This window comes from Idiotropiscis lumnitzeri, chromosome 4 (genome assembly GCF_059441095.1).
Source record: "Idiotropiscis lumnitzeri isolate Australia: NSW breed Sydney's pygmy pipehorse chromosome 4, RoL_Ilum_1.0, whole genome shotgun sequence".
Taxonomy (NCBI): domain Eukaryota; kingdom Metazoa; phylum Chordata; class Actinopteri; order Syngnathiformes; family Syngnathidae; genus Idiotropiscis; species Idiotropiscis lumnitzeri.
The window spans coordinates 16,116,983-16,134,265 of NC_142394.1; the positions used below are offsets into that span (position 1 = coordinate 16,116,983).

General features: G+C 41.1%; 2 protein-coding genes across 2 annotated transcripts; both read right to left on the minus strand.

Moving 5' to 3' along the window:
- Positions 1-90: 90 nt before the first annotated feature.
- Positions 91-5,663, minus strand: rom1b (retinal outer segment membrane protein 1b). The gene is made up of 5 exons (XM_088293977.1): positions 5,273-5,663; positions 4,369-4,611; positions 3,100-3,287; positions 1,943-2,189; positions 91-725 (listed from the first exon to the last, which is right to left on the minus strand). Exons 1-5 carry the CDS (start codon positions 5,420-5,422, stop codon positions 498-500), a joined length of 1,056 nt encoding a protein of 351 aa, XP_088150103.1. The 5' UTR covers positions 5,423-5,663; the 3' UTR covers positions 91-497.
- Positions 5,664-7,739: 2,076 nt separating this feature from the next.
- Positions 7,740-16,420, minus strand: LOC148338305 (uncharacterized). The gene is made up of 7 exons (XM_088294565.1): positions 15,972-16,420; positions 14,090-15,713; positions 12,880-12,908; positions 12,528-12,656; positions 11,530-11,596; positions 11,287-11,394; positions 7,740-9,640 (listed from the first exon to the last, which is right to left on the minus strand). The coding sequence occupies exons 1-7, from the start codon at positions 16,073-16,075 to the stop codon at positions 9,071-9,073; spliced, it is 2,631 nt and encodes an 876-aa protein (XP_088150691.1). The 5' UTR covers positions 16,076-16,420; the 3' UTR covers positions 7,740-9,070.
- Positions 16,421-17,283: the final 863 nt, after the last annotated feature.

The following is a 17,283-nucleotide window of genomic DNA, read 5'->3' on the forward strand; positions in this document are numbered from 1 at the left end:
ACACACAGACAAACTTCACTCAGATAGCCCACAGTTTGTTCCTTTTCTATTTTCCCTTGTACTTGTAAAAATAGAAGCAGACACTACAAAGCGGTTAAAAATGTCTACCTTTAATAGGTTGTTTGTGCATTGCCACTTTTAAACAGCTTCCAAAGCAATTAATTGCAGTCCAGTAAAAACTCTAATGCTGTGAGGTGATTAATACATTACACACGGATTGAACTACGACATCAGGTTAAAAGTATCAAATTCAGGACACAGTGTCACCTAAACCTGTTAATACAGTGACAACAAAAAGAATCTGGTGAACAGAAGCTCTGATAGATTGTCACACATTCACATTTTGGCTGCGGTATTGGTGGAGCATTAATCAAGCCTAATGTTACAAAACCAAGACGTGTTCTACCTGCCACCAGCCAAATCACACCCGACCAAGAAATCTTAGACATGACTTCCCAACTTCCAGCATTATTACGCTTCTGATTTTTTTCAATTGTCTAGCTGGAAGATGGCGGGGCCTTTTCTGCGTCAGGTGAGCCTTCAGCTGCACTGGGGTCAACCTGGCCAAACTTCAGAAGTAGCAGGATTTTAACTTTGGCATCCTCCAAGGTCTCCTTCACTCCCTTCTCCAAAAGAAAACCCTCGCTGTCACCTTCCGGCAGTTCTTGAGCCATGGCCCCTTCCACCGAAGTCTGCAGGTAGCGCAGGCTCAACAGGACTGACAACTGAACATGGGAAGGCAGAAGGGATAAGAACAGTGGTCAGTGAGGTATATAACACCAATCAAAAACAAATCACGATCCATACGTTTTAATAGAGTTGGGTGATTTTAGATTAAAAAATAAAAATAAAAAGGCAATTATTTTTGATTGAGTTCAAAATTTAGCATTTATCATACTACCAAAATGTTAACTTTAAATTTAACTTAAAAGAACAACCAGAAATTAAATTTGTAACAAGTAAAATAATAATATATTAAAAGAATAGCATGAAATTTCCAAATGCATGTTTTGCCCCCTTTGGGGCAGTGTGGTGCACGCATGGAGATCGACTTAGATGACGATTAAACGTGTAGAAGAAGAAAGTCGTACCTTTGTTAATATAACTCAATTTTCACAAATAAGAAGAAAATTTGATTTTATGATTTTCTTTACATGTTTGTATAGATTCCTACAGTGTTTGTGTGTGAAGTTTCATTATTTGAAGGTAAATCTCTACCGTGATGGCTAATGTACATTTTTGCTAACCTGTTTTCCATTGAGTTCTAGCATTCAGGCGGCCATGCACCCAAAACTAACTACTGTGTTTCTTGTATTTAATGTAATTCTTTTTGTTGTGTGTTTCGATTTAAAGTAAACTCCAACCGGGGTGTCAATAAACAATTTAAATTAGACTGAGGGACTACAGAAGAACGTACGGTATGAACAGAGTTGGGCACTTGACCCTTTTTTGTCGGTCAGCCCCCCGCCCTCCGGTTACGATCTGGGTCGCCTTCCGTCCTCGACCCTCCCGCCTTACTCATAAAAAATCTCTTCTAGAGCGATTCCAAACCACCACAAATCATCATCATAATATACCAATAAATCTCAAGGGATGGCACAGAGTGGGAATGTGGACTAAGACTCATTTTATGTATATATATGCGTGGATACCTCAATAAGGACAGTTTTGATAAAAGTAGCTCTAATTTGGATTTCAAGCATTTCAACTAAATAGAGGATTTGTAAGTAAAGCTTGGCTGATGGACATTCTCGGGTCCAATAACAAATATTTTGCAGTTAATTGATGTCTAAATGCATAAAAATCTGACAACGTGATCACTTTATTATTTTATTACAATTTGCACCACCCTGAAGTTATTTAAACTGTGCCACAAATCTTGAGCCATCAAGGTTTCTGCATGAATGTCTATTGTCAACTATGTTGTGACTGTGGGCGCCACCTGTATCAAGATGACTGATAGCACACCAGGACCGGTTGAATTCATCAGGTCCATGTAGTAGTCGATCAGAGCCTGCCTGCAGCCACGATTGTACAGGTTGAGCTCCTCGTTTTGGAACTCGTAGTTGTAGTGAGCGCTGTTGTCTGTCAGGTGGTACTGCAGGCAGGGCCGAGGGGACGCGGGGTTACAGCAGCTGAATGGGACACCATCCAACAAATAGCGCCCATCAATGTTGCTGCGGATGCGGCTAGAGGTTGAGGGGAGAGGAGAGGGGGAACATAAAAAATGGAATAAAAGAGGACAGGTAAAGAAAGATTGGTTTAGTCGACTTTAGAGAAAAGGAAAAGTCACAAAATCAACCTGAAGGCTTGGGTTTCTTAAAGGTGCAGTTACCCCATAATGATAGGGTGTATAGCACTCGTTTTGTTTGATTCAAAGGGGAGTTCAAATCACAAAATGTATTTTAAATAAAATATTTTACACTCCCCCACTAATCTCGAAACAGTATTCCAAATAGTATTGTGTTTGTGGAATATGATTTATCTAAGCAGAAAAATCCACCTGTTTTTATCCATCTCAGGGGGCAGCTATTTTCAGAATCAGAATCAGAATCAGAAATCCCTTTATTGTCATTGTACTCAAGTGTGCAACGGGATTAGAGAGCTGCCCTCTCCAGTGCAATACAACAATAATTCAATTAAATATATAAATAAAAGAATAAATAGTGAGATGGAAAATAATACAAAATAGGATATATAAAAACATCACGTCGCTGTTCTGCAAGGCAAGGTAATTTTGCTGCAAATGTAATATTAATCGGAATACAGTGACTAAACTAGTGGGGGCACGTAAAACGTTGAAAAGAAGATTTTTGATTCGACTTCCCCCCCTTTAACCACTTATTACACACACTCGTTAACTGAGCGGTGTGTCAGGCATGTCACAATCTTGTAATCCAACATGATTGTTTGCTTGCAATCCTTATCTATCAATCACTTCAAATAGCCCTCTCGTGCATTGTTATTATCTTTTTTTACCTTTTGGATGCTGCTTCCACTCCACTCATGCAGATAAGGAGCTTATCTTTATTTCTTTTATCGGTCCCTATAAATCACTCTTTTGTCTCTCTCTGCTTGTCACTGTCATCATGTACTCACTCCTTGATATCCTTGGAGGTGTAGTCCAGGTATCTGTTGCTGACCCATTGCACCTCAAACCAATCCCTGAAGTTGGTGTTTCCACAGCAACGAAACTCCATCTGCAGACGATCGATGGTTTCTTTCTGGAAACAGCGGCCCGGAACGTCGGTGTCCTTGTAGAAACGGATCCCATTCCTCAAACCAACCTGAGATGAGGGAGGCACAGCCATAAACCATGGCTACTTTTTCATCTTTATAATGACTTTCCAAAAAAAAAAAAAAAAAATGTCAAGCCCACCACCTAAATGTTTGTTGCGGCCTTTCTTTTAAATCCATACTAACCATTGTTTTATTGTGACATAAAATATATTTCATGGAGTTTACGAAATCAAGTATTTTTAACCATAAAATTATTTGTTCATAAGGCTTCAACTAACGATTATTTCAATAATTGATTAATTGTTTGATAATTTTGTCAATTAATCTATGAATTGGATCAAAAATTGTTTTGATTTCCACCCGTTTATTCCAAGATATAAATATTGATTATATCAAATTGACAGTGCAGAAAATGAAGGAAGACAAATAAATTTTGATTCTGTTTCTGGTTTGTTCCATAACATGACAGAAAATACGCAAAACGTTGATCATTGTTTGACAGACTCAAAGCAAAGGATTTATTTTGATGCAGTGCAAATATAATCGGTCCGGTTTTATGGAGGAAGACATAAATCTGACAATATTTACAGTTGAGAATCTGAAATTCAGTTTAGGTGGACAATCAGTATTTAAAAATTAAAAAGCTGAACCAGGATTGGTCGTTATCTTAGCCCTAAGCAACTGTCATTTTCCGTCGACAGCAAGTGTCAAAATGGCCGCCCCCTGAGATCGACAAAAAACGGGTACATCTTACTGCTTAACTCCTATTCCGTAAGCGCAATACTAATCAGAACGCCATGTTTAGACTAGTGAAGGTGCATAGAACTAATTCTTGTAAAGAAAATGTTGGGACTGATTTCCCCTTTAACCATTTATGTTCTCGGACTTTCAAATTAACAATGATCGTGATCTTGTGAGCACATTCAATTGTAATTGTGATTTTTGATCAAGCCCAAAATTGCTATCGGTGGAGGGAATGGTAAACTGATTTGGATTGATACACTGATAATAAAAATGTATACTTCATTAAAACGTTCTGAGCTAAAGTGAGCCTGTCTGAGTCATGAAACTACAGAGTTGAAAATAAAATCCCCTGCTCAATATCTAAAAAAAACAACTAAAATCCACCTTCAGAGACTCTTCCAGGCGTCCTTGCAGTGCATAGCTGAGCACCACCACGGCGATAAGCAGGCAACAGATGAGTGCGGCCGCAGCATACCAGCCCAACAAGAAAACCTTCCAGCGTGGGAAGCGGCTCGGGTCCAAAGAATCCTGGCAAACTCGGCCGGCCACCCAATTGGTGCCGATGGAGGCCAGGCCCACCAACATCAGAATGTTGGGCACCACGTGGATCTCTGTGTTCTCCATCACCTCAGTAAGGAAACAACACACTCAAATGTTAGTATTTATGATTTCATCTACCTTAAGAGATTAATTTCAACTGGTCGTTCCATGGTTTAAATAACAACCAAAAGCTCATGCTTATTTGAGCACAAGTACAACTTGCAAATCGCGATGTGAATCAATATTCTGATAGACGCCAAAGCTTCAGTCTCCGAAGCAGGTGTTGTTCTCATGCAGTATTCTTTATGCATCAGTCAATGCTTCTTCTCAAGCAACCCCGCCACAAATCAATAACACTTTGCTTCACGACTAAGAGATTACGGCGGCCTTGCTCACACTGGTGATCAATAATGGAGCAGAGGGCGCACGTTGATGTCCTGCAGCTGTCCTGTGCTGTCAGCTGATTATTAATGCTTGCAATCAATGTCCGGCCACAGGACATCACTGAGGTCACATTGAGTTTTGGAGGTCACCACCTTCACGTTATTGGTTGCAGTATTGATAGTAAGCAGAAAGATTGAAAGATGTTTACTGATGCTTATGTTTTAAGTGAAAATAACAAATGCATAATGATGACAAGACATTTGATCATGTAAATACTCTGTGAGCCTGATTAAAGAACAAAGTAGGTTGTTTGTGGATTAGACTTTGTCAAACCCTCATTGAACATTTTTTTTTTCTTCTTTACCTCAGCTCTACGGAGCAGCTCTATCTTAAGGTAGACCCCCATCGAAAAGACGAAGGACCCGCACAATACGGCCATCCACGACAAGAGCCACAGGCCCTGGGCCAGGCGCACTCGCTTCTGCAGGGTGAACTTCATCTTCAGCAACACCATGACTCCTTACCGCGCACCGCTCGGGTCCAAAAACAAGAGAAAAGATGATGAGGAGTTGAAGGGAAAAATGAGGAGAGGAGAACTGTGCTCTGGAATGGTCTGTGAATCCAGAGGTGGCCAGCTGCATGAAAAAGGAAAACCCTCGGAGATTGCGTTATAATCCAGCGGTTAAAGACGGCCTACGCTGGTGAGTTATTAGCGGGTTGAGCCCATTTAAGTTGTTCCAGGTGGGAAGGATAAGCAGGTAAAGGACAGTCAATCTAATTTGAGAATCCAAAAGTACAAATACACCTTGATCAGGAATTTTAAAATAAAAGTCATTGCCGTATAATCCGAGACATGAAGAAAGTGTCCAGAAATGTAACAATTGTAAAGAAAAGAGTTTTTTTTTTTCCTTTTCTTGGAGATGACACGTTTTCCACTCGGGTGACTGGTCACTCGTATGGTCGACCTCCTCCCCTCCAAGCTGGAATCAAAGATTTCCTCCTCTTGATGTGATCTTGCCGTTAGCTGGTGCCTTGGTGGGTTTGTGCAAGTGCGGTGCCCCCCTAAACCGCCATTGCCGTGGTTGGAGGACACAGAGACTGGGCAAAGTGGAGAGTTTGGAACCCTAATCCCCCCCCCCATCAGAGTCCCTGGGATCCTATTAGGATCCAGGGGCCAATAGGAAAGCAGGCCAATGTCTGATCAGCAAACTTGTTCTGATGGACACTCTGAAAGGGAGGGCCGATTGAAATATTATGACAGCTTTGGTCACCTGACGTGGATCATGCTCTGTGGCTGCTCAAGCAACCTGGGAAACATGACTGTAGCTCATTGAAGACGTGGCACGCTGTGCTGGGCGCGCTCCAGGCATTTCCAGCCACTGGGAAAAAAAAAAACACTACTTCGGTCCTTATTGTCACTGTTAGTCATCGTGGCCCTTAGAAACATCATCAGTTTCGTCCCCATTACGGTGCCCCTGCTCAAGTGTTTTGGGGAATCATGCTAGTTTAAATGATTTCAAAATTAGATCTGACAAATAGAGTGCCCTCCTAAATATTGGCATCCCTGGTTAAGATGTTCTCTCTTAAAATGAATTCAACTTTCATGCTGAATGTTGTACAAATGGTTCATCAGACACTAAATCAAGCTAATCGGCCAATCAGAAAGGAAAATTAATTATTCTAAGCAAAACGTTTGTATTTGAATGAAACAAAGGAATGCTATAGTTTACAGGTGTACAGATTTTTTTTAATGAATGAGTCAAAAGGTTAGGTCCTGGTTGTACCTCATCTCTCACCCAAAATCATCCATGTTAGGCCCCAGTCAACTAGCAACCGTATAGGATAAAATATGTCTGGATAATGATATGGATTGAAATGTGGAGAGAAGATTAAGATCTCATAAAATACAGTCATGTATTATTTCCAAGTATTGCAGTATGTGCTATATCAAAACATGCGTTCATTATCTTAAAAGGGCTGGCGCGTAGTTTGTCCAATTATATAATGATATTATATAATGCTACCAACTGGCAATGCATGATAGCCATAGCCTCTTCGGAAACTGAACAAAATCCTACTCATCATATTTATATAATATATGTAGCGTGAACTTTTTCTTTTACGATCATCATTTATTAATTTATCTCTCTCTGTTTGTTATAAATGTATGACACTATTACTATTTTATATTTATTGATTTATTTTTCAACAAACGAGATGCTTGTGCTGGCCTGCTCAAAAACATAACAACAAAAAAAACATATTTTTAATTGTGTCACGCAAGACATCACAATTCCATATTTTGTGGTGAGTTTTCTTCCTCAAAAGCATCTCTGTCTGAGCAGGTTTTCGTGTTAGCGCAGACTGCATAAAGTGTATGATGCATGCTAGAGCGTGCCTACATAGTAGAGGATGATCAATTGGATTATAGTATAATAAGAATTTATGACAACTTCATTTAGTGTGAGGAGACATAAAAAAACCAGGGCCTTCATAGACGCTACAAGTTATTCAAGTCTGGCTAGATGGAAATCGTGCGGCCATGGTTATGGAATATCATCAAGCACCCTCATTGTGACCCTGCACAGGATAAAGATAGTTGCGAATGCTCGGATAAGAGTCAGCTTGTTGCCAAGCACTTCTAATGAATGACCAAACAGGAAACAGATCGTTCTAAAAATCACATCACACGCTTTTATAAACATGGAATGTGAATCATGAAATATGGAAGATATAATTCAGCATGCAGTCCTTTTAAGCCATTAACTGGAACTTTCTTGGTTAGCCCAAAACTGTAATTCTGTACACGAATGATAAGTAATGCCATGATTAAAACTAGTTTTATTGTTAAAGCACAAGTGCCATATACTTTACATGCTGAACTGACATGCAGTGTGTATTGATGCTGACAAATCAGGATTGTGGTTCCCACATTGAAATAACAACAACAACAAAATCCAATTAACACACCAATATGTTGTATTTACACATTATTGCATAAACAGTAAACATTCAACACGGTAACATTCAAGGTGAGTTTGCAAAAAAAAAAATTTTATTTTGTCATATTTGTTAAAACTGTCAGCAAAATGATTTGTCAACCAAATCAGTTTTCTCTGGACGCATCTTGTGCCTCTAATTTAGTTTGCCTGTAACCACTGCACACAAGGAAAAACAACCATTCAGAGACAAGAGGTGTGACTGACGAGGTTTCAATTACATATCGTACACTCGCAGGCCCTCATGGTGCACACCTCCACAACCTCACGCTTACTTTTTACGTTGCTACCCCAGAGAAGTACCAGATTGGTGATGGAGCGCTACTCCAACATGAACACGTCATCCTATGTTTTGTATCGAAATACATCCTACTCTTTCTTTGTAGTTTTTGCTTCTTCTTCACTCTGCTTCTGTTTGCTAGTCTCATGCCCAGCTGTTGGCAAATGAGGGTGGACATTTTTACATTTTACAGAGGTGGATATTCTGCCGTTCTTATCAAAAATGAGCAAAAGTCCAAGGCGAGTGGGCTGTTTTTTTGTTTGTTTTTTTACTTTTACTTGTAGTACTGTTTTGTCATACTGCCAGTTTTAATCAATCTGGCAAAAAGTGATCTTAATAAAAACATTTCCTTCACGTTTCACAAACCCCAAAAAAATCCAATCAGGATTAAATTTACAGTTCATTAACTATTAGTGTCATTTTTACAACTCTACAATACAATAACAAGAACTAAACTAACCTATAAACGTTAATAATTGTTATCTTATTAGTTGATTATTATTATGAATAGATACATAAAAATATATTACATTATATACAATATAGATTATTTGCAAATACCATTTAATAGCTTAGTCTTTTTTTTATGAATATTAGTGAAAAGTTGCTTAAGGTGAACATGAATCAGATTAGTGCAGTGTGATAATTGGCTTGTTAGGCAAACCTTGTCCGATTCTGTTCAGTTACAAGAACGAAAAATCACATTGTTAAAGTAATACGATATATTACAAAAATAACTTTGCAATGTAATCCATCAACATTTCCAAGACGGATGAAGCATAAATGCACACGCACGACTATGTTGTTTCCTTGCCGTCATCTCTCCCTGTGTTGGTGTTTCGTGCGCTCTCACTCTCCCACTTTCCTCCACTCCCATTGTCCATTACTCATGCTCGTTCCGTTCGCCCACCCTCTCTCGGGTGTGCAGCTGTTGCATAAACTCGTCTAGAATCTGCTGTGCAGACATGGAGGTGACATCCACAGCGTCCTGCTCCAAAAGCGTCACCAATACCTCTGCCTTTTCACCCAAGCGGTCCGCACGGTGGAGCTGTTGAGGCTTAAGAGGGATGTCAGTGTATTTTACACCCACGAAGGACTGCTGTAGATTGGTTTGTGGTTTGGCAGTGTAATTGGCTACTATTTTCTGATAGATGGCTGAACTGATGTCCTCCACGGAGAAAGGCGGGCTGTTGCTGGACTCTATTGGGCCTTGGAGGGGGATTTGGCCTCCAGGTTTGGCCACTTCCTGTTTGAAGGGAACAAAGGCGGTAGCAGTCTTTGACTCTGTTAACCAGTCCTGTGGCGCTTCCCCCGAATTAGGAGGGTGAGGTGGCTTGTGTGTAGTTGGAGAGCTGGCAGAGTGGCCGCCAATAGCTGAGGGGGTTAGAATCTTCTGCTCAGCCGCAGCTGAGTTGAAGTGCTTCTCCAGTAAATCCTTTATCAGGCATGGCAGCTGAGAGTGAGACATGCAGTCAAGATTGATTCAAACTACATTCAAAGATGAGGAAAATACATTGAATGCATTCTTTGTCATTGTTATTTTTGGAGACTTGAATTTCATGTCAAATGTGTGCTTACGTATAACAAATGAAATCAAAATCTCCTATACTTAAATCAAATTATTTTTTAAGAAATGTCAGTATCACTTTTCACATAAAATATACACTATTCAATGTGAATGATCAGGAGCAAAATGTAAAGAATGGGAAAAAAAGAAAAAAAACACAAATGAGAAAAAGCAGTGTCAGCCGTGACACAGATTTACAAAGATTTATCTTTTCAATTTGATTAATAAACCTTCAGAATAGTTTGTCACCACAAAGTTAATATATTCCGCTACTGTATGTGTCAATGTTCAATATTGTGTCCTAGTTTGCAGTGGGGTACAAATTCACTGCAATTTAGAGTGAAGTGATTTCCACACTTTATTTTGGTTGTCTTAGTGCACAGGTGTCAAACTCCAGTCCTCAAGTACCACTATCCTGCCTCTTTTAGAGGTTTCCCTACTCCAACACAACTAATGATGATGAAAGATCAGCTCATCATCAAGCTCTGCAGGAGCCTGCTAATGATCCTACACGTTTCAATCAGGTGTGTTGGAGGAGGGAAACATCTAAAACAGGAGTCACCAACGTTGTGCCTGTGGGCACCAGGTAGCCCTCAAGGAACATATGAATGTTCCAAAAATATTGTTATTTTCTAGGAATGTTTTACAAGTGTTAATTTGACATTTTAAACTGGCAGTGACCTTTTTTCAAGTGTTGCATATTGATATTTATCTATTGTATGATTGTAGTAGAACTCATTAACATGAGCAGTGTCTTCACATAAATGAATTAATCACAACATATGATAATAACAATAACATTATTAAAGGTACTCATATGTGTTTCAAAAGTGTGCATGTCACACTAATCAGTAGGCAAAAAGTAGCGCCAAGTTTCAAAAAGCTCAGTGGCCCCTGATCTTAAACAGGCAGGATAGCGGCCCTCAAGGTCCATAGTTGGACATCTGTCCCTTCGAGCAATGACTCAACTTGAGGGACGGGCCACAAAAATCGGTTGCGGACCCCATTTTGGGTGGGCTGGAGACCGCTGTTAAAACATTTTCTTTGAAAAAATTTTTTTAAAAAGTTTCATGGATTTGTGTTCACATTTTTAGAACAGTACTGAGGCATTCCAAATTCCTATATAGAACACATAGTATTGGGTGAGCATGAGGAAATGTTAATTACTCGCACGCTTGCCTGTTGGCTAGCAAACGTCCAAGCTATGTCAAACTCATTTGAAACTGTGTTTAAAAATGTCACATACTGTTCGTGTATTTACAGAGGCTATTTTTAAATTTTTAAATGCTCTTTAAAACGGGTCGAGGCTTTTGCAACAAAAGAAAGATGCAGTTACAGGTCGCACCAGTTACGAACCACTGGATTGGAGGGGGGCAAACATTGGAAAGACCTCTAAACCTAATGTCAAAACAGGGTCCACCTGACAGTGTCAATCAAAGCTGAGCATTATCTGTGTAAAGGCAAAACTACATAACTCTTGTAACAGGTGTGTGTTTTTTTGCTTATCGTCCACTAGAGGGCAGCATGCTCACATTGATGTTCTCCAGTGTAGCAATGGTCCTGTGAGCATATTCCAGCTCTGAGCTCAACTGGGACACACGATTGAGAAGGTACTTCCTTTCACTGCTTATATTCTCCGACTGAGCACATGTATGTAGTGAGAAAGAGAGAGGACATACATTCAAACGGGAACAGTCGGTTCAATTGACTAAGCAGTGTTTCAAAAAGCAAGAAAAGGATCCCTTGTGTAATTCTTGCCTTGCAGTTTTTCTCACCGCATTGTGCAAATGCTCCCCCAGTGGATTACTAGGCTGCCTGGTTCCAATGTGCGTCTCCAGTAGGCTGCAAGTCAGAAACAATCATCATACAAGCTTGATTTTACCCTTCTTACATTTTGCACACAAGCACAGTTGTTGGGTCAGACACAAATTCACAATACCCCAAGTGTGTCAAATGTTAAAAATACTAAAGAGCATTTGCTCACTGTGAGCTGACAGCCTCTTTCTCCAGGCTGTTCGTGAAGCATGTGCTTGGGGTGTCCTTACAGTTGTTTAGTGATAGACACAAGGCCAGGGTTCAACGAGTAAGACACTCGCTCATGGGTGTGAAGTGATGATATAACAGATGCATGGAGTTAGCCAAAGGCAGAGCAGGTGGTAGAAGTACTTGCGCTCTGTAGTCTCTACTTAAGTAGAAGTACTGATAGTTGTGTAGAAACAATGAAAGACTATGGTAAAAATAGAAGTATTGATTCAACTCCTGTACATAAGTAAAAGTAAAAAAAAAAGCGGCTGAAATGTACTAGCAAAAAATGCAAAAAAAAAGAAATTTCTGAAAAATCTACTTGAGTACAGAAACAAAGTATTTGTACGCTGTTACATATGACCACTGGCCAAGTGAAAAGGGTCACATTTGCAAACATAAATCAAAATGCTTTTGCAAATGTACTAGTGTGCCTTTTGCACAATTACTCAGTGTGTTCCATGGATCTATAAATCCATTGCAACTGTTCTGACAGGCCGCAGGATGACGAGATGTCGATTGATCGCCAGGGGACATGAGCTGCTTTGGCTCGCAATGGAATCAATGCGTGAGGCCAAAGCACTGCTCTGCTCTGCTGTTGTGGGTTCACATTGCATCCCATGTGACAGGGATTTAGCGTGACAAGAGATTTGCGCTCGCAGGACACTTCACTAGTTTACGCCTACGTAGGTTAATAACGATGACAATCATTCTCCATCTTATAAGAGTATGTTGGGTTATTATTCCAAACCTTTTATATTTGTCTTTAACATTGCTGAGCTCATCCCTGGTCCGCTGCAGCTCCGATTCCAGGCTTTCAATGCAGACCACTGTCTGCAGCAAGTTCTGATGAAGATCAGAATTCTCCTCCTGTAGTACCCTGAACAAAGGATGATAGGAAGATGGAGTTTGATTTGGGTGTGTATTGTTGTGTCTCCCAGGAACATTTTAAAGAATGAGAGGCGAAATGTATTTTTTAAGGGGGACTGATTGCATCTCAATCATTAGATGTCTTTGTCAGCACTTTTATGTCTCTTCATATGATGATGCGGATTTCTGACCACCATATTATAGTCACAACATAAAAAAAGAGAAATACTTACTGAAGCTGCTCAGCGTCGCACAGTCTCTCCTATAGAAATGTGACGATGGAAAATAAAAAATGTTAGGTTACATGACGTAAAACAAAGCAGTGATTTGCTGTTTTTCAGTAAGATAGTTTTACTCGTTAAGGATGGTTGGAGATGGGACATTGAGGAAATGGATAACACATGTTAGCAGCCAGGGCTGATTCAAAGAGATTCAACAAAAGAAGAAAACGGACATGGAAATGTTCCAGCTATCAATTTTGTTCTGATGTAACCTCACTGAGGCAACAAGCGGAGCTTTGCACGTTACGTGTTTAAGTCAATGTGCACCCGGGGTGGGTCACTGCTTCATTACTTGACAGATTTGCTATTGATTGTGGCAGAGCCGTCCCTGGTAATTGAGTCTTTACAAAGTGATCTATTCTTTTCTGCTGGCCAGAATGTTTTGACAAACTGGGAAAGGCAATCTCCTATGCAGTAAACACACAAAATGATGTAACACCATGCACATTTTGTTGAATTAAAATCACCCTGAACAACCCAAACACTTGAACTGCTTCCTTCTAATTCTTGATGCACCTCAGTCACCAATTTCTAAATTACACTGGTAGCAAAAACAGTCATTTTGTAGCTTTGTATTCTTTTTTTAGTTTAAAGGTTTCCTTTTAAAGCACTGCGCTTTGCTGCCTTGCTGTGGTATGACTCAGTGCATGTGGTATTTGACACCTCCCTCACAGTGACTCAGCTGCACGCCCTCGATACAAGAGCAGACACTCCATTTTCAGCATGTAGAACCCTCCCTGGGTTCCTGTGAGGCCTAAATGAAATTAATAGCGTCCCAATTTATAATTAGTCTTAGTAATCATTGAGAGGGCTTCCGATTTTTTTCCGGAAAAGTATGACTCATGAGACATCGAGAATGCAGGAGAATGACGTCATTGTGTATAAACTCTAGTTGAGGCTTGTAAAGTGCAAACTAATTTAGTAAATGCTTCAGTGTAATACCAGGAATAAATTCACTTCTCTTATGGTTGCTCTTTTTTAGGATGCGGCCCTATAAGGAAACATGCCAAATCCTATTGTAATATCCATATAACAAACCGGTTATCTGCAATAGATGACTCAGCAAAAATATTTTCAGAGTTTTCTGCAAATGTAATTGTCCTATTCATGCCATGAAACTGCAGCCTCGTGTTCATTTAGAACAGAACTAAAATGAACTCACTCTGAATTGTTTGGCGCTGCCCACATGCTCCGAATGGTGTCGCCCGCTCTGCTCCGAGCTGTGACTGGTTGCGGTGGAGGCTGTATCCCGGGTCCTGGATGAGTCTGATTTTGTCGATGAGGACTCCGATCCGAAGCCCATTCTTGCACCCTGAGTTGAGACTGGTGGTGAGATGTTTGGCCCTCGTTGGCTTGCACTATTGTGCACATGCTGAGGCTGGGGCTGAGTCAAGTGATGCACCTGGCTCTGTGGACTATAGAGAGCATGGGTTTGCTGCTTGTGATGGTGCCGCTGTTTGGGCTGACTCAGTTCAGGGCTGGTGCTGGTTCCGTCGGTTAGTTGAGAACCACATCTGCCATATCTGTCGTCAATCAGGGATCCCCCAATGGGTGACAGCCTCTTGTCTTTACGGCTTCTTCCATGGTGAGCATTTCGACTGGAGGAGTAGGCATACTGATGAGGCGGCGGGCTACCCTGATGGTTCCTCGCCACATATGAAATCAATTTGTCCGGATTGGAGCCGTCTGAGTCTTTTCGTGAGACACTACTAGGACTTTTGTCCTGCCTGCTATGTTGCTTAGGATACTGTTTCCGCTCCTCGCCAGAACTTTTCCTATTCTTCTTAGGTGGGAGTTCAGGTTTGACAGGGTCAAGTGTTTGAGCCGGTGCACCGGTCTTGCTGGTAACTTTGTTACTGCTCACCCCGAGAATAGTGAGATATGACGGACTTATCACCTGTTTTGTTATCTCATCCAGAAAAGCTGAGAATTGCAACTTTCCCTGCACAAAATTTGCCCGGGCTTGCTCCATCTCAGCTTGTGCAATCCCGTTCCCCTTCTGGCCACTGGCACTGGGATGCTGCTGTTTGGGAACTCTTGGGGATATCACCTCCATCGATCTAGCTTTGCGCATGTCAGCCTGAGGCTCCTTGTTCTTCAGGATTCCTTTGCTGGGAAGCTGGCTGGATGACACTGCTCTCTTGGGGCCTCGGGAATGTCCTAAGAGAAGGTCTTCATCACTGAAAGTCAGGCTTCGGTTCAAACTAGAGGTCTTGTACAAAGCTCCGCTATTTGGTGCCTTGGATTGTTTTCTGCCATCATGGCTTTCGTTACCCTTCAGAAGGCCCTCCTCACTTCTGCTATGACTTCGGTCGAGGGACGAACAAACACCTCGCTCTCTCTGTTGTGTGCTGCCATGCATAGGACCGCCGGCAGCATCGCCATTGCCGCCATGCGTAACGGTGGCAAAGACAATAGGCTCGCTGCAGTCGTCTTCCCGAAAAGCCCTGCGTACATCCGCAATGTTGGAGCACGACAAGGAATGCTGTGGACGCTCAGCGTGGCGCAGCGAGAAAGGATCGTTTGCACTTGCCTCCGTGAACCAGGATGACGAGGAGACAGAGGAAGAGGATGAGGAGAGCGAGGAGGAGGACGCTCTGGAGATCGTTACAGGAGTGTTGTGCTTGTAAAGTATTTCGTCCTCTTCAATGTGGGGAATCGGGTGCATTTGATGGCGATGGTGGGATTCGTTTTGAGGGTTGCCATGGAGGTAGTGACCATGCCGATGGTGGTGGTGCCCTTGGTTTTCTTCTGAATTTCTATCGGCATCATCAAACAGAGTAAACCTGTGGCACAAACACATTGTGAAATGCGCTTCAACATACTTCAGCAGCCAACCAATGTCCTGGATGTGGATATAAATGGATGTATAATCAAGTGGCTTTATTAAACACACGAGAAAATATTTTTCAAAAGGCCAATTCTAACCAAATTTCTAAAAATCATTTTTGAGGGACCCTTGCTGGGCCATACCCCAGGCGACTATATCCATGACTGTCTCCTCAACGATATTTATAAATATTAAGTCTTCAACAGCTTCCTACCTGTGCGACTCTGGGTCTTCATGATGAAGGTGATGGTGGTGCTTCCTTAGCTTCATCTCCGCTGATTCAGCTGGGCTGTGAACAGGCCGAAAAAACTTCTCCATTACCTGTCTCTTCCCTTCCGGGAAGCTATTGAAGTCGCCTTGGGTGAGTTGACTATATTGAGGGCACTGATGGTGATTAATGTTTCCACTGCTCTGAAGCTCCAGTTTCTCACAAGTGACTGTTATCTCCGTAAGACGACAAACTGTTTGTCAGCTGCAAATATTCGCTTTACACCAGATGGTCTGGTTTTAAGCGTTCCAAGCTAACTGTCCAGCTCTATTGGTGTTTTAGCAAAGGCTCGATTTGTTGAATTGTGTGTCTACCTACTGCGGATAGGTTTGTCTCCATCATCTGGCTGCGGAGGAATGGAAGAACAGCGTTAGAGCACACATAGTGGAATTGTTTCACACATGACGACTTGATTTTATATCATGCCTGATGTAACTGCAAGCTCATTGGATTGGCTAAAAGAGGGCACTCAATCGAAGAGATAATCGAAGTTGGACTTTTGGAAAAATGATCTATACCAGCCGGGGTTCAATAAGCAGATTGCTGTTGTTTGCTTTTACCAACATGTCTATATTATTCAAATTGGAAATACTGACAAAAAAACTGCTTGGTACACTTCAGCATTGTAAACTCTTACGTTTTCATTGACAGTACGACAGTAGCCTATATTAATTTTGCATCAGCAGCTACATATTTGCCACATGTACTGTATACTTATAGTGACTATGAGTGGATTATTGGTCCATCTGTGTGTTACCAGACTTTAGTTGTTCCTTCTTTTCTGATTGGCTTTTGATTGGTACATCTTTCCCGCACGTGATAATCAATGTCTCCGTCATTTTTGTGTAGGGGAACCAAAGCCAGCTCATGTCGTCCTCCCGTCAGTTTAAACAAAAACCAGCATCGCTACTTGGCAGCATAATCCAGAAAATAATTTTGGGGGGAAAATTGAATCAGAAGAAAAACCAGAAGCCAGTAAGTCAAATATTTGTCTCGTTGACATTATAGGCTCCTGCTTCCCGATTTTGCATTGCACTGGTTCCGTCAAACCAAAAAGCTGAATCCATGAAATACTTGGTTAATACGAATCAATTCCAGAAAGAGTTCATTGCAACATGGATGATATTGTTCAATACAACATGTCACAATTTGTAAAAAACATGTCCCATACAATTTAAGAATATGTGCTAGTTTTATAAGCTTCGATGCCAAGAAAAAAACTCAAGTGTATAAAAGAATGCTTTGATATGAATGCATC

Bases quoted from the DNA above. Each gene is read 5' to 3' on its own strand.
- LOC148338305 (XM_088294565.1), bottom strand. From the start codon at position 16,075: ATGGAGAAGTTTTTTCGGCCTGTTCACAGCCCAGCTGAATCAGCGGAG. The intron at 12,657-12,879 runs GTAAGTATTTCT...TCCTTTGTTCAG, and splicing joins TGCGACGCTGAGCAGCTTCA to GGTACTACAGGAGGAGAATT. The intron at 11,597-12,527 runs GTTTGGAATAAT...TCTGACTTGCAG, and splicing joins GTTAAAGACAAATATAAAAG to CCTACTGGAGACGCACATTG.
- rom1b (XM_088293977.1), bottom strand. From the start codon at position 5,422: ATGGTGTTGCTGAAGATGAAGTTCACCCTGCAGAAGCGAGTGCGCCTG. The intron at 3,288-4,368 runs GTGGATTTTAGT...CCCTCATCTCAG, and splicing joins GCCTGGAAGAGTCTCTGAAG to GTTGGTTTGAGGAATGGGAT. The intron at 2,190-3,099 runs GTGAGTACATGA...CTCAACCTCTAG, and splicing joins ACCTCCAAGGATATCAAGGA to CCGCATCCGCAGCAACATTG.